This window comes from Zingiber officinale, chromosome 5B, assembly GCF_018446385.1.
Source record: "Zingiber officinale cultivar Zhangliang chromosome 5B, Zo_v1.1, whole genome shotgun sequence".
NCBI classification, from domain to species: Eukaryota; Viridiplantae; Streptophyta; class Magnoliopsida; order Zingiberales; family Zingiberaceae; genus Zingiber; species Zingiber officinale.
Window position 1 is genome coordinate 680,436 of NC_055995.1, and position 12,142 is coordinate 692,577.

The 12,142-nt window shown below is 33.9% G+C and overlaps 1 protein-coding gene across 1 annotated transcript in view; it reads left to right on the forward strand.

Moving 5' to 3' along the window:
* The window catches only part of LOC121983814 (serine/threonine-protein kinase TOR-like), a 48,274-nt gene that overhangs the window by 27,794 nt on the left and 8,338 nt on the right, over positions 1–12,142 (forward strand). The window contains exons 20-41 of the mRNA XM_042536445.1: positions 76–177; positions 261–362; positions 1,518–1,680; positions 1,778–1,902; positions 2,006–2,058; positions 3,139–3,262; positions 3,342–3,521; positions 6,605–6,757; positions 6,826–6,978; positions 7,061–7,132; positions 7,227–7,361; positions 7,477–7,538; positions 7,731–7,828; positions 8,128–8,237; positions 8,310–8,483; positions 8,564–8,629; positions 9,938–10,006; positions 10,094–10,204; positions 10,585–10,725; positions 10,817–10,945; positions 11,039–11,201; positions 11,316–11,530. Of these exons, the coding sequence (XP_042392379.1) occupies positions 76–177; positions 261–362; positions 1,518–1,680; positions 1,778–1,902; positions 2,006–2,058; positions 3,139–3,262; positions 3,342–3,521; positions 6,605–6,757; positions 6,826–6,978; positions 7,061–7,132; positions 7,227–7,361; positions 7,477–7,538; positions 7,731–7,828; positions 8,128–8,237; positions 8,310–8,483; positions 8,564–8,629; positions 9,938–10,006; positions 10,094–10,204; positions 10,585–10,725; positions 10,817–10,945; positions 11,039–11,201; positions 11,316–11,530 (2,700 nt within the window). The remainder of the gene's footprint in view (positions 1–75; positions 178–260; positions 363–1,517; positions 1,681–1,777; positions 1,903–2,005; positions 2,059–3,138; positions 3,263–3,341; positions 3,522–6,604; positions 6,758–6,825; positions 6,979–7,060; positions 7,133–7,226; positions 7,362–7,476; positions 7,539–7,730; positions 7,829–8,127; positions 8,238–8,309; positions 8,484–8,563; positions 8,630–9,937; positions 10,007–10,093; positions 10,205–10,584; positions 10,726–10,816; positions 10,946–11,038; positions 11,202–11,315; positions 11,531–12,142) is intronic.

Consider the following 12,142-nt stretch of genomic DNA (forward strand, 5'->3'; position numbering starts at 1 on the left):
TTCTTTTTTCCCTTTTGTATTTTGCATTTTATTATTCTGCTATCAGTTCTGTGGTTGCTAACTTAATGTCTGTAGGTTCTTCCTGATCTTTTCCATGCTATTCGCACATGTGAAGATGGTGGATTGAAAGAGTTTATTACTTGGAAGCTTGGTACTTTGGTATCTATTGTGCGTCAGGTATGCAAATATCATTGGGTGATGGCCTTTCATTATTTTCACTCTTATTTCTTGGAGTGATGTAGTTGTACAAATTTGTGCAGCATATACGCAAGTACTTACCGGAATTGCTCAACCTCATTTCTGATCTATGGATTTCTTCTTTTGTGCTACCTGCAACCTACCGACCTGTACTAGGTTCACCTGTAAGAACATTTTCCAAGTGATATTTAAATTTGTTTCTGTCCATTAACATAGCTTTGTTTAGGGTGCCAGATGATGGATTGCTTGAATGTACCTTTGCTATTTTATTATGGACTGTCCTATTAATTTATGATATGAAATTTATGTTATCTTGGTTTTAGTCTGAAAAACTAAAAAAAATTTTCCACTGTACCTGCGTAGCAACATTTCAATGGTACTAACATACTTAATGTTTTCTTGTTGGTTTTCTCAATTATTCCTTATCTTATACTTGAACATATCTTTTGAAGTCAAATCTAGTTATGTTTGAGCTATCCAAGATTTGCCTAGTCTTGGAGAATATAACATGGTCTTTTTGTTATAACGTTATATCCTATTTAGAATTTTTTGAACTTTATATAATTTTCCTATACAAAGGGAACCTTCGCGCAACGGTATAGTTACTGCTGTGTGACTATGTGGTCACAGATTCGAGTCGTGGAAGCAGCCTCTTGCAATACAGGATTTGACTTTTCTTCGGGACCCTTGGTGGAAGCTTCGGGCACCGTGTTGCCTTTTTTTTAATATAATTGTTCTATACACTGGTATTAATGTTCAGTTGCAGATCTGTTAAGTGTTCCTATTTGCGTAATGCAATAGTGATATTTCATTATGGAGCTTTTTCTGGACTGCTAAGCTGACTTTTTCTTGATAGGAAATGCCTATGATTTCCAAATTGTACTATATTGGTTGAAGTTGAACATTATGTTGTTAGGCATACATTGGTCAATTTAATTGACTTTTGAACACTGATATATTTATTCTTCTTTATGGACTTGCATGTACACCCGTTCTGTATATCCACACCATACTAGAACTTGGTACTGTGATTTTATATTCAATTTTCAATTTTTCTCCCTCATAACTGCTGTATCTATTTAAGACATGGCTCAGTACCTCCAGCTCTTGAAGCACATTGTGCCATTACCTTTTGATGGGCCTACATATCATCTGCTTTGATCAGCTACTAAGCAAACCCACTTTGTAATTGTTCTATTTATCTTTCTGTTTTTTTTAACGAAAAATGCTTTGTTGATGTAGTCATCCATGGTAGTGTCTTTTATTTAGAAAAGAAAAAAATACAACAATTGCATTACTGTTGTTTTCTGTTTCTGCAGATTCTACATCTTGTTGAACAGCTTTGCCTGGCATTAAATGATGAATTTAGGACATATCTACCAGTTATACTTCCATGTTGTATACAAGTCCTGAATGACGCTGAACGGTGCAATGACTTCTCTTATGTCCCTGATATTTTGCATACTCTGGAAGTATTTGGCGGTGCATACACTATGCTATATTTATTTTCCATTGCTATTTCTTTATAGTACTATTCAGGACTTTTCATTTGATCTTTTTTTCCTTTAACATTCAATAGGAACCTTGGATGAACATTTGCACTTACTTCTTCCTTCACTCATTCGGTTATTCAAAGTGGAGGCTTCGGTTGAAATAAGACGGCGGGCCATAAACACTATGACCAAGCTCATCCCTCGAGTACAGGTTAGTTGCCTTGCATGCTTATTTGTTGAAAAAAAAAATCCTTTAAGATGTCTTGAGGGAAATACTCAAACCTGTGGTCCTTATAATTGCTTAATGGATTCAGGTCAGTGGTTATGTTTCATCCCTAGTGCATCACTTGATCTTGGTCCTGGATGGGTAAGATGTCATCTAGACTACATTTTTTTTAAAACAATATTCATATGTTTGATGAAGGAAATCTTGTTTGTTTGTTAAAATATTTTGCAACATTTGTTAGATGTGGACATTTCTCTTTAATTACTAGTATAGAGTTTAGTACCAGCCTAGGTATTTATCAATATTCAATCAGTGGACTTTGCGTAGATGCGAATAACCTGGATGTAAACTACTGTGAACTGCTAATGTTGATAGGAATTTCCAAAAGTAACTTGAAAATTTGAGTTGAGTCCCAATAATTTCCATAGGATATCCAAAAGTTACTAGCACACTTAATCTTATCTGACACTGTTGCTGTCGATAACCTATGCAATCTAACAATCGTCTTGGCTACAGTGAATTTTAGTAGAATTGGTTATACCGACAGAGAGTTGTTTCTGAATCTATTTTTGATTATTATAAATCATGTGTTATAGTGGGATTTATATTACAGGTGATAATGTGATTTTATTACATAGGAAATCGTAGATACTTGTTGGATTTATGTGTAAATTTCTTATAGGTTGTTAAATGGAAAAACTTATTTGTAATATAGGCAATCTGTATGAGTCACTGATTCACAGCCCATCCAACTAAACCTTCCATTAGCAGTCAATCTAAAAGTGGGGGTGATGATGAAAATTCTTTACCTACTATTGACAAGCTAAAGAAATATGGTTTGATTTGTGAAAATAAAATTAGAAAGAATAAAGTTGCATTCCTGATGAGTTTTAGTGGGCTGTTGTTACCATCTTGATTGTGCTTAATTTAGGGTGCATTAGTATATAACTACGGATCCTATTCTAATTTCCACCTCCCTTTGAATTGTTTATATTAATCTTTGGATTAAAATTAAATTGTATTTATCCAATCTATGCCCCACTTCTATGATCGCTAGTTTAACATTGTAGTATATTGAAACAGAAGCATCTTGATTGTTTGGATTTTTTTTGCCTTTGTATTTCATGTAGAGATCTCTATTTGTTTGTACAACTTTTCTTAGCATGCCATATTTGTGTTAACCTTTAGTCAAACACAATGTTTATGTGAAATTTTTATCAGAAACAATGATGAACTCCGAAAGGATGCAGTTGATGCTCTCTGTTGCCTTGCATATTCTCTTGGGGAAGACTTCTCTAAATTTATACGGCTGATTGACAAGCTGCTTTCAAAGCATCATATGCGGGTTTTTGCTTGATCCTTGGATTGCTTTTCTGGAGCATGTAAGCTTATGCGTATTCTAATGCTCATCTCTTGTTATATAGCATAAGAACTTTGAGGAGATCAAAAGGCCTTTTAGGAGACGCGAGCCACCTATTATTGATAGTTCATCTGCGCAAAAGTTCATGCAACAGCTTCCGCAAGAGATTGTCAGTGACCATGATGCTGAGATTGATCGTTATGAAGAAGGGAATGAAACAAATGGACAACCAAGAAATCATCAAGTAATTTTCTTTTCTCTATTTGATAAGTGAAACAATATTCTGAATAAACTCTTGATGTTTCTTGTTAAGTTCAAAACAGAGCATTGATTAATGTCTTCTATCTAACCTTTTGAATTCCTATAGGTCCAGGTGAATCATAGCAATTTAAACAAATTCTTTTATGCCATTTGTCATGTTTCAAAAGGAGTTTCGTTCTTGATAGACAAATTTAGTGGAAATCATAAAGATTGAATGTAGGATGGGAAATTTACTTGATTGATTAGTTTGTATGTTTCTGGTTTTATGAAGAACAACCCACACTGATTCTTCATGTTCCTAATTTTTTAGCTAAAGGGGACACACAGGATACCATGCACCTGTATTTAATTCAAATGCCTTAGATAGTAGTTGCAAATGCAAATATGATCTGTTTTCCATTTCATTTCCATTTTTAGGTCAGTAGATCATGGAGATAAATTTTTTTTTTTCTTGAGCTTGAACTTCAATATGAATCTTTAGATAGTTATCATCAGGTTTATGGGTGCTATCAAATTTAGAAATCCGTTCTTTATGCATTAGAACAACTCGTCATCATTTAAATCATTCATGAGTGTTTCCTCCTACTTTGTCCATGTCAATAAATAATTTGAAACACCTTGAATTTTTAGAACTGGTGTGAGTCAAAAAGTAATGATTGGATGCACTTTTCTTTTGCTTGTTTTTTACATCTTACATTTTCATAAACCTAGGGACGACCATATGGATAGGTAAACTTGGCTAAGTTCACTTTCTACTAGAATTTTCTTTTTCAAACTTTTAGTTTTGTTGTTTAACCTAAGGACCCAACCATATGGATATGTAAATTTGGCGACATTTTCTCTTCTACTAGAAGTTTTTTTTCCCAAACTTTCAATCTGTTTTGTTTTTGCAAGAATAGTCTTATATCTTTACCCGCAATAGCAGACAGTATTTTAATTTGTCTAGGATGTTGAGTGATAATATGCATTTCTAAAAAAGTCAAAAAGTTCTTTTAAATTTATAAAACAATTTAGAAAGATGTTTTTTTTATAAATTACATATTTTACTATTTAGAAAATTCACCCATGAAAATTTTGTTATGATACATTAATTATAATATTTGATCAAATTAGGTTAAAAGGTTAAAAAAATTTAAGGTAGGTAAGAATGCTGTTTTGGATGATATTTTTTTTATTGAAGTGGAAGATTTAGGAGATTAAGCTATTGTTTGGATAATGAAACTTAACATAACATTAAGAAATCTAGAAATTATGAAATATCTTTTTTTACTAATTTATAAGATTAAAATTGTCTATGATTTTGTTTAATTATAGAGGAATTAAGTCGATTAGTCGATTTGTCATTCCATTAGATGTTTGTAGTGTTGAAATGGTGGTAGGCGGTGGCAGGCGGCCAGTGACCGCTTACCACCTCGGCCGCCTAGGCGGCTGAATTATTTTTACTATTTTATATATATATAATTATAAATAATCATTATTCTGGATAATATTTACTTTTAATAAAATATATTAATTAAAAATTTAAAATTTAATCTAAATATTTAAAATAATATATATATATATTAAATTAATTTAAAATTTTTATAGTTAATTAAAATTATTAACCTAAGTTATTTAATTAAATCCTAACTTACAACTTACTCTTGTACCCTGTTTTGGTCGGGCGATGAGTCCGGCACGTTGCCGGGATCATGCGACAAGTTCGGGCCTGGGAGATGCGCTTCGAGCCCGTCACCGAGCTCAAGCTTGAGTGACGCATTCGGGCCCATGTCGGGCTCGAGCGATGCTTCGCGGTCTCGGACGATGCCTCTGGCTTGCACGACGTGTCAAGACTCGTCGCCGGCCAGGCAACATGTCCTGGCGCGTCGCGGTGTCGAAACAGCGCCGGTGGCGGTTCCAAGTGCGGCGGTGGCTGAAGGAGGTGAGTTAGTGCCTCATACAAAGGCGGTGCTGTTGATGCCCGCCTCCTACCTTGGCGGCACTTGGAGGTCGCCATTTAGAACACTGGATTTTTGTAAGAGTGATAGATAGAAGCATATGAGGTGGATAACAAAATTTCTAGAAATCTTTTTGGATGTGTACCAAGAAGATCAACTATAATATTATCTATTTAATAACATAATTATTTAAGGAACATATTGAAAAAGTAATATTTTCTTATGTTATTAATTTTTAAAAGCTTATGATAGTTCTTAGAAAACTTTGTGGTGGCTTTTAGACAAGAAAGGAATATCTTGTAACTATATGAGTCTCATAAATGACTTATGTTATAAAGCAGTTATTACTAGAATGCTTGGAGTAGATCTTCTTGTCACTTCAAGTTTGTATCAATAGTCAACTATGTCTCTATCTTTGAAAAATATGAGGACGTGTTGCTTTACTATACTACAACAACAACTACTAAGTCTTTCTCTCACGAAGTGAGGTTTGCTATATGAATCCTCCTATGCCATTGGGTTCAATCCTCTACTATGTCCTCATATGTGTTGCTTTACTATATAAGATAAAAAGTCAAAATTATTACTGTTCTGAGGCAATTAGTTGTGTTTGTAGGGAAATTAGGTTAAGATAAGTTCTATAGTTTGACTTGTGAAATGAGTATAGTTAAGGTTTGCAGACGAGACCATACAAATTCTAGTTAAGACAATTAAAATGATATAGAGATGTTGATGTTACTGGTGATATACTCTCAATATTACTGGGTTTCTGGAGAGATAAAATCCTTGTATCCTCCACTACCTGTTTGATGCTGCCATTATCTGAATCAAAATTTTACAAGACGTTTTGAGTGACTAGGTGTCTCAAATGGAAGGTGAGTTGCAAACTGCATTACAAGGCTTGCAGATTTCTTCTATATAGAGAAATATAGTAAATTCTCCATTTAGTTGTACATTAAATTTAATGTTTGTTGATGTATTATGCTACAAGCTTGTAATCATTTACACTTAACTACAGAATTATTTATCATTGAGTTTTTTTTTAAAGAAAAACTGTCTTGTTGACACTTAGTTGAGACTATATTTTTCTTTTTGGACTGCTTTAACTGTTTCTGTTTTGCTTTCATAGATCAATGATCTTCGATTGAGAACTGCTGGAGAAGCTTCTCAGAGGAGCACTAAAGAAGATTGGGCTGAATGGATGAGACATTTTAGCATTGAACTTCTTAAAGAATCACCAATGCCAGCACTACGAACTTGTGCAAAGCTTGCACAGTTGCAGGTAAAACAAATGAATTAGTTTTGTTTTATCCTAGTTGATAATTTATATTTTGGCTATGATAATGACAGCCCTCTGTTGGAAGAGAATTGTTTGCTGCTGGTTTTGCAAGCTGCTGGGCTCAAATGAATGAAACTTCTCAGGAACAATTAGTCAGGAATCTCAAGACAGCATTCTCATCTCAGAATATCCCCCCTGAGATACTGGCTACTCTGCTAAACTTGGTCTATATATTGCCTTTTCCCTTTCAAGTTTAGGTATTATTCAGCATGTTGCAACTGTAATACGTTTTGGCATTCTCATCAGGCAGAATTTATGGAACATGATGAGAAACCACTTCCAATTGATACTAGGTTGCTTGGTGCTCTTGCTGAGAAGGTTTTTCCTCTTCTAAAATTCACCAGATATTATTTTTTTTTGCCAGATTGATTTGTTCCTACTTCATATTTTATCATCAACATTGTTTTTTCAGTGTCGAGCATTTGCAAAGGCTCTTCATTACAAAGAAATGGAGTTTGAAGCTGCTTGTTCCAAGAAAATGGGTGCAAATCCTGTGACAGTTGTGGAATCCCTTATTCACATTAACAATCAGTTACACCAGCATGAGGTTTGCCTTCTTTTATCTGATTTTAGATTCTTTCATTTTTTCTAGTCTAGTTTGTCCTTCCATTCTCTGATAATCAAGGAACACTTGTGCCATTTACCACCATCCATGTTACCAGGCTGCAGTTGGTATATTAACTTACTCACAGCAATATATGGATGTTCAACTCAAGGAATCATGGTATAGTCTATCAAAACTTGGTCTCAGAGAAGCCTTTTGTAAATCCTTAAATACTTTTTATCTAAAAATATCAGTTCTATACTTTCTTATTTATCAGTTGCTTATCATCGTAATGGTAATGGTCTATTAGATGCGTTTTTCTCTTTTATGTGCCCATGTTTCAGAATATATGAAAATTCCAAATTTCCGCAGGTATGAGAAGTTACAAAGGTGGGATGATGCTCTTAGAGCTTACACTATCAAATCTTCTCAGGCTTCTAATCCATCTCAGAACTTGGATGCTACCTTGGGTTAGTTTTTATGACTAATCAACACAATTTTTAATATTATAGTCATATGTCACATTAACATTTTTATCAACCTGTGCTGCATGAATATATTTGCTATTATATTTAATTTTTTTGTTGTATAATGAAACATGTACAATTTAGGAATCACACTGAAAGCAGACAACCTTTCCATTTAGTAGAGAAACTGAGATAATAAACCTTAATACATATGTTATCATGCTGAATCATGTTTTTTGTTTCAGTTCATAAGTGCTTTTGTCAGTTTCTAAATTTGTTGCCTATGTAAAATATTATGCCAGGTCGAATGCGTTGCCTTGCTGCCTTGGCTCGTTGGGAAGAGCTTAGTGCCCTATGCCGAGAGCAATGGACGGCTGCTGAGCCAGGAGCTCGTCTAGAAATGGCTCCTATGGTCAATTATCAAAATTATAGCTGATTCAATTATCTATATATTCTATATTTATCTATATTCATATCCTTCTAGGCTGCAAGTGCTGCATGGAATATGGGAGAGTGGGATCACATGGCTGAATATGTCTCAAAGTTGGATGATGGAGATGATAGTAAATTACGGATGTTAGGAAGTACAACTGCCAGTGGTGATGGAAGTAGCAATGGTGCTTTCTTTAGAGCAGTTCTTATGGTTCGACGTGAAAAAGTTAGTTTCATTCATTTTTGTCTTTTTTTCTTCTTTAAATTTATTTTTCACTTGATCTTTTTAAAACTTTTTTCTTGTAGTATGATGAAGCTCGTCTGTATGTTGAGAGAGCAAGGAAGTGTTTAGCAACTGAACTGGCTGCATTGGTAAGGAATATACTAATATCGACATAGTGGTTTTGCTTATGAGCTTATCGAGTAGTTCTGTAAATGCAAGTTCTCACCAAAAACCGGAGCCTACCTAGTTGAGTTCATAATGCAAGTAAAAAACTTTTGATCATAAAACTTTTAATCTATTTTTTGTCTTTCAAAAATCTCATTGTTATTGTGATTTCCATGGTCTAGGTTTGTCATTTTATACATTGTCCAGTGAAAAAACTCATGTATAAAAAGGTTTAGCTACTCAGTATAGGAGAAGATTCCATTAGATATTGCTTAGCTCTTATCATTTAAGATTGCTGCATAAATGGTGAAAAGCCATCTCCTTCAATGCCTATCCTAAGCCCAGATGACAAAGATGGATGTGTGGCCTTGCTAGCCAGCATAAAATATTGCATTCTCATGATTTATTGTTTCTGGCCATATAGAGCTCTTGTTTTCCTCTTTTCATGGACACAATTCATCAGAATTTTCATGTGTAAATGAAATATCTTGAACTAGTCAATCTTAGGATGCCAATATCTTAATGAAATGGCTTGCTGCAGAATCATCTTAGAATTGAGAAATATCATTTTAGCTAGACAAGATTGAGGATTGAAACAATGTGGCCTTATGTAGTTTGTGATTTGATGCTAGATAAGATAGACAAGAAACAATGTGGCTTTATCTAATTCCTGAATTTGATGCAAATTTCCAAATATTATGTGGGGTAATTCCATATATAGTCTACGTTTCATGAGAGTAAAATTCATGTCTATATTCTATTGACTCTCTTTAATAAGGCTGATTATCTGGTGAATACTGATGATAAACAAGTTATGTTGCATATTGACTTTGGGTTATTCTGGTTTATTGATCAGGACGTAGCCTTTCTTAAATTGTTTTTCTATTTTTTTCCTTTTATTTTCCATGTGAGTTGTGATTTATGATCTTGATGTTACTAAGTTGTATTTCCATAGTTTAGAAGGAAGTGTTCTAGTGGTAATGAAATGTAAAATCAACATTGTTCACGGCTGACAATTCCCAGATTTAATTTAATGGTTTGAACTCATTTTTTTTTTAAAAAAATAAATCTAAATTTATAATAAAGGAAATAGAAGAGGTGTGTGATTAGTTGGGTTTTATAAGTAGCAAGGTACTTGGGTTGCTTTCCCTGTAATTTTCAAATGTCATTGATCAGTTTTGTATCTTTCAAGTTCTATCTCTTTCTCTTAGCAATAGAATATAAATTTTCAGTATATGTTTGATATTTTATGATTCAAGGTTTATATATTATTTGTTGTTTTCCATAATCAGGTTCTTGAAAGTTATGAACGCGCTTATAGCAATATGGTTCGTGTTCAACAGCTTTCAGAGCTTGAAGAGGTTTTCTTGTTTCTAATTTTGTGTTCTTTGATAATCTATATTGATTCAAGGAATTGATTAGATAACTAATTTTCAATTCGGTAACAGGTTATCGATTACTGTACTCTTCCAGTTGGTAACCCTGTTGCTGATGGTCGAAGGGAATTGATTCGTAATATGTGGAATGAACGAATACAAGGAACAAAACGCAATGTTGAGGTGAAGCTTTCATCCTTTATGTGATGTCTATATCCATAGGATAATATTTTATTTATTTTCTTTCAACATGCTGAGGTCTTTTCAAATAATTATTTGGTGTCATTGTATTTTCTCATCTGCCACTATTTGTTGTTCAGGTTCATATTTAAGGTCGAGGTTATCTTTTGCTAGTTATTTATATTTTATCATATCCCAAGTTTTTTTTAATCTTTATTGCACTAAATATTCCTTGGAACACTTGTATTTTCTGATATTTTACCTCCAATTTTCATACCTTGCTTTGATATTCTATTATTTCTTTATAAGGCTGTTTTTTTTACTCTTTCTTGATGATTATTTTCACTACTAAGATTGGACATTTGTTTTCCTGATCAATGCAGGTTTGGCAAGCAGTTTTAACAGTAAGAGAATTGGTCCTTCCACCCAGTGAAGACATTGAAACTTGGATTAGGTTTGCCTCGCTTTGCCGTCAAAGTGGACGTATAAGTCAGGCAAGATCTACATTAATAAAACTCTTAAAGGTTAGTTTTTCATTTGTTGAAATAAACTTCAAGCCAGGCTAGTCTAGAAGAGATAATAATTGACTGACTTTGAATGACTCTGTTAATGTAGTATGATCCCGACTGTTCTCCGGGAAATTGGTTGCTCCATGGGCATCCTCAAGTTATTCTAGCCTACCTGAAATATCAATGGTCTCTTGGTGATGATCTTAAACGGAAGGAAGCATTTTCTCATTTACAGGTAGGACTGTCATGTTTATTTTTCCACTAGACTAGAGTTAATGAGAAACTGAATTTTCAATCTATTGTCAATTTTCATCTATGATTTTCTTAGGATTTAACTCTACAATTAGCTTCTACGAATGCCCACTCCATGACACCCATTGTTCCGGGTAATGCTCCTAATTCTAGTATTCCTCTCCTTGCTCGTGCATATCTGAAACTTGGGACCTGGAAGAGGGCACTTTCCCCTGGATTAGATGATGACTCAATACAAGGTAATGAAATACTTGTAGTATCCTATTCCTTACCTTGTCCTGCTATTTGTAGAATTATAGTACATTTTTTTTCTATGGTATATACATTTCAATTTTGTTTGCTTCACTCAACAGAGATCCTTGTATCCCTTAAAAATGCCACACATTATGCTAAGGACTGGGCAAAAGCATGGCATACGTGGGCCTTATTCAATACAGCCGTGATGTCTCATTATACATTAAGAGGTCGTCCTGATGTTGCAGCAAAGTATGTTGTTGCGGCTGTCACTGGATATTTCTATTCCATAGCTTGTGCATCAACTGCTAAGGGAGTTGATGACAGCTTACAGGTAAATCTTTGGTTTCCAGAATGGTCTATATGTTTTTTTTATATGTAGTTTGTGTTTTTCCTGTATTAAAAAAAGCCATGCTAATTTTGCCACTTGGAAAATTAAAAGTTATTAGAGCTATTGTATGCACTTGTGAAGAATTTAAAGTCGATGACCGATAATTCATTGCAATGTCAATTCATGCTGGAATAACAAAAACTACTGTGGGAGGCAATGTGAAAAGTACTCAGTGATTTGTAAAAAGTATTGCCAATTATCTGCAAGAAAATTAACAAGTTCTTGGAGTAGCTAAACACTAAATTAACATTCATCTGAAGCCTTATTATTTTCCAACTAATTGTCCCTAATTACTTGGGATTTATTGCTTATTGTTGTTATCGTGTCTATTATCTGAATATTCCACTTGATAAATTCAAGAGAAGGTGGTTATGAGTGTGACTTGCTTATGCACTAGTAATCTCTGATACTTGAGTTCATCTAGCCCTCTGTGTTTGTGTTGGATACTGATACTTGGACATCTGACACTCAAAGAGGACACTCAATTTTATATTGATCATGTGTTCACTTGTAGAAATAAGTATGTTGGATACACATTTGTGATAGTTACTTGCA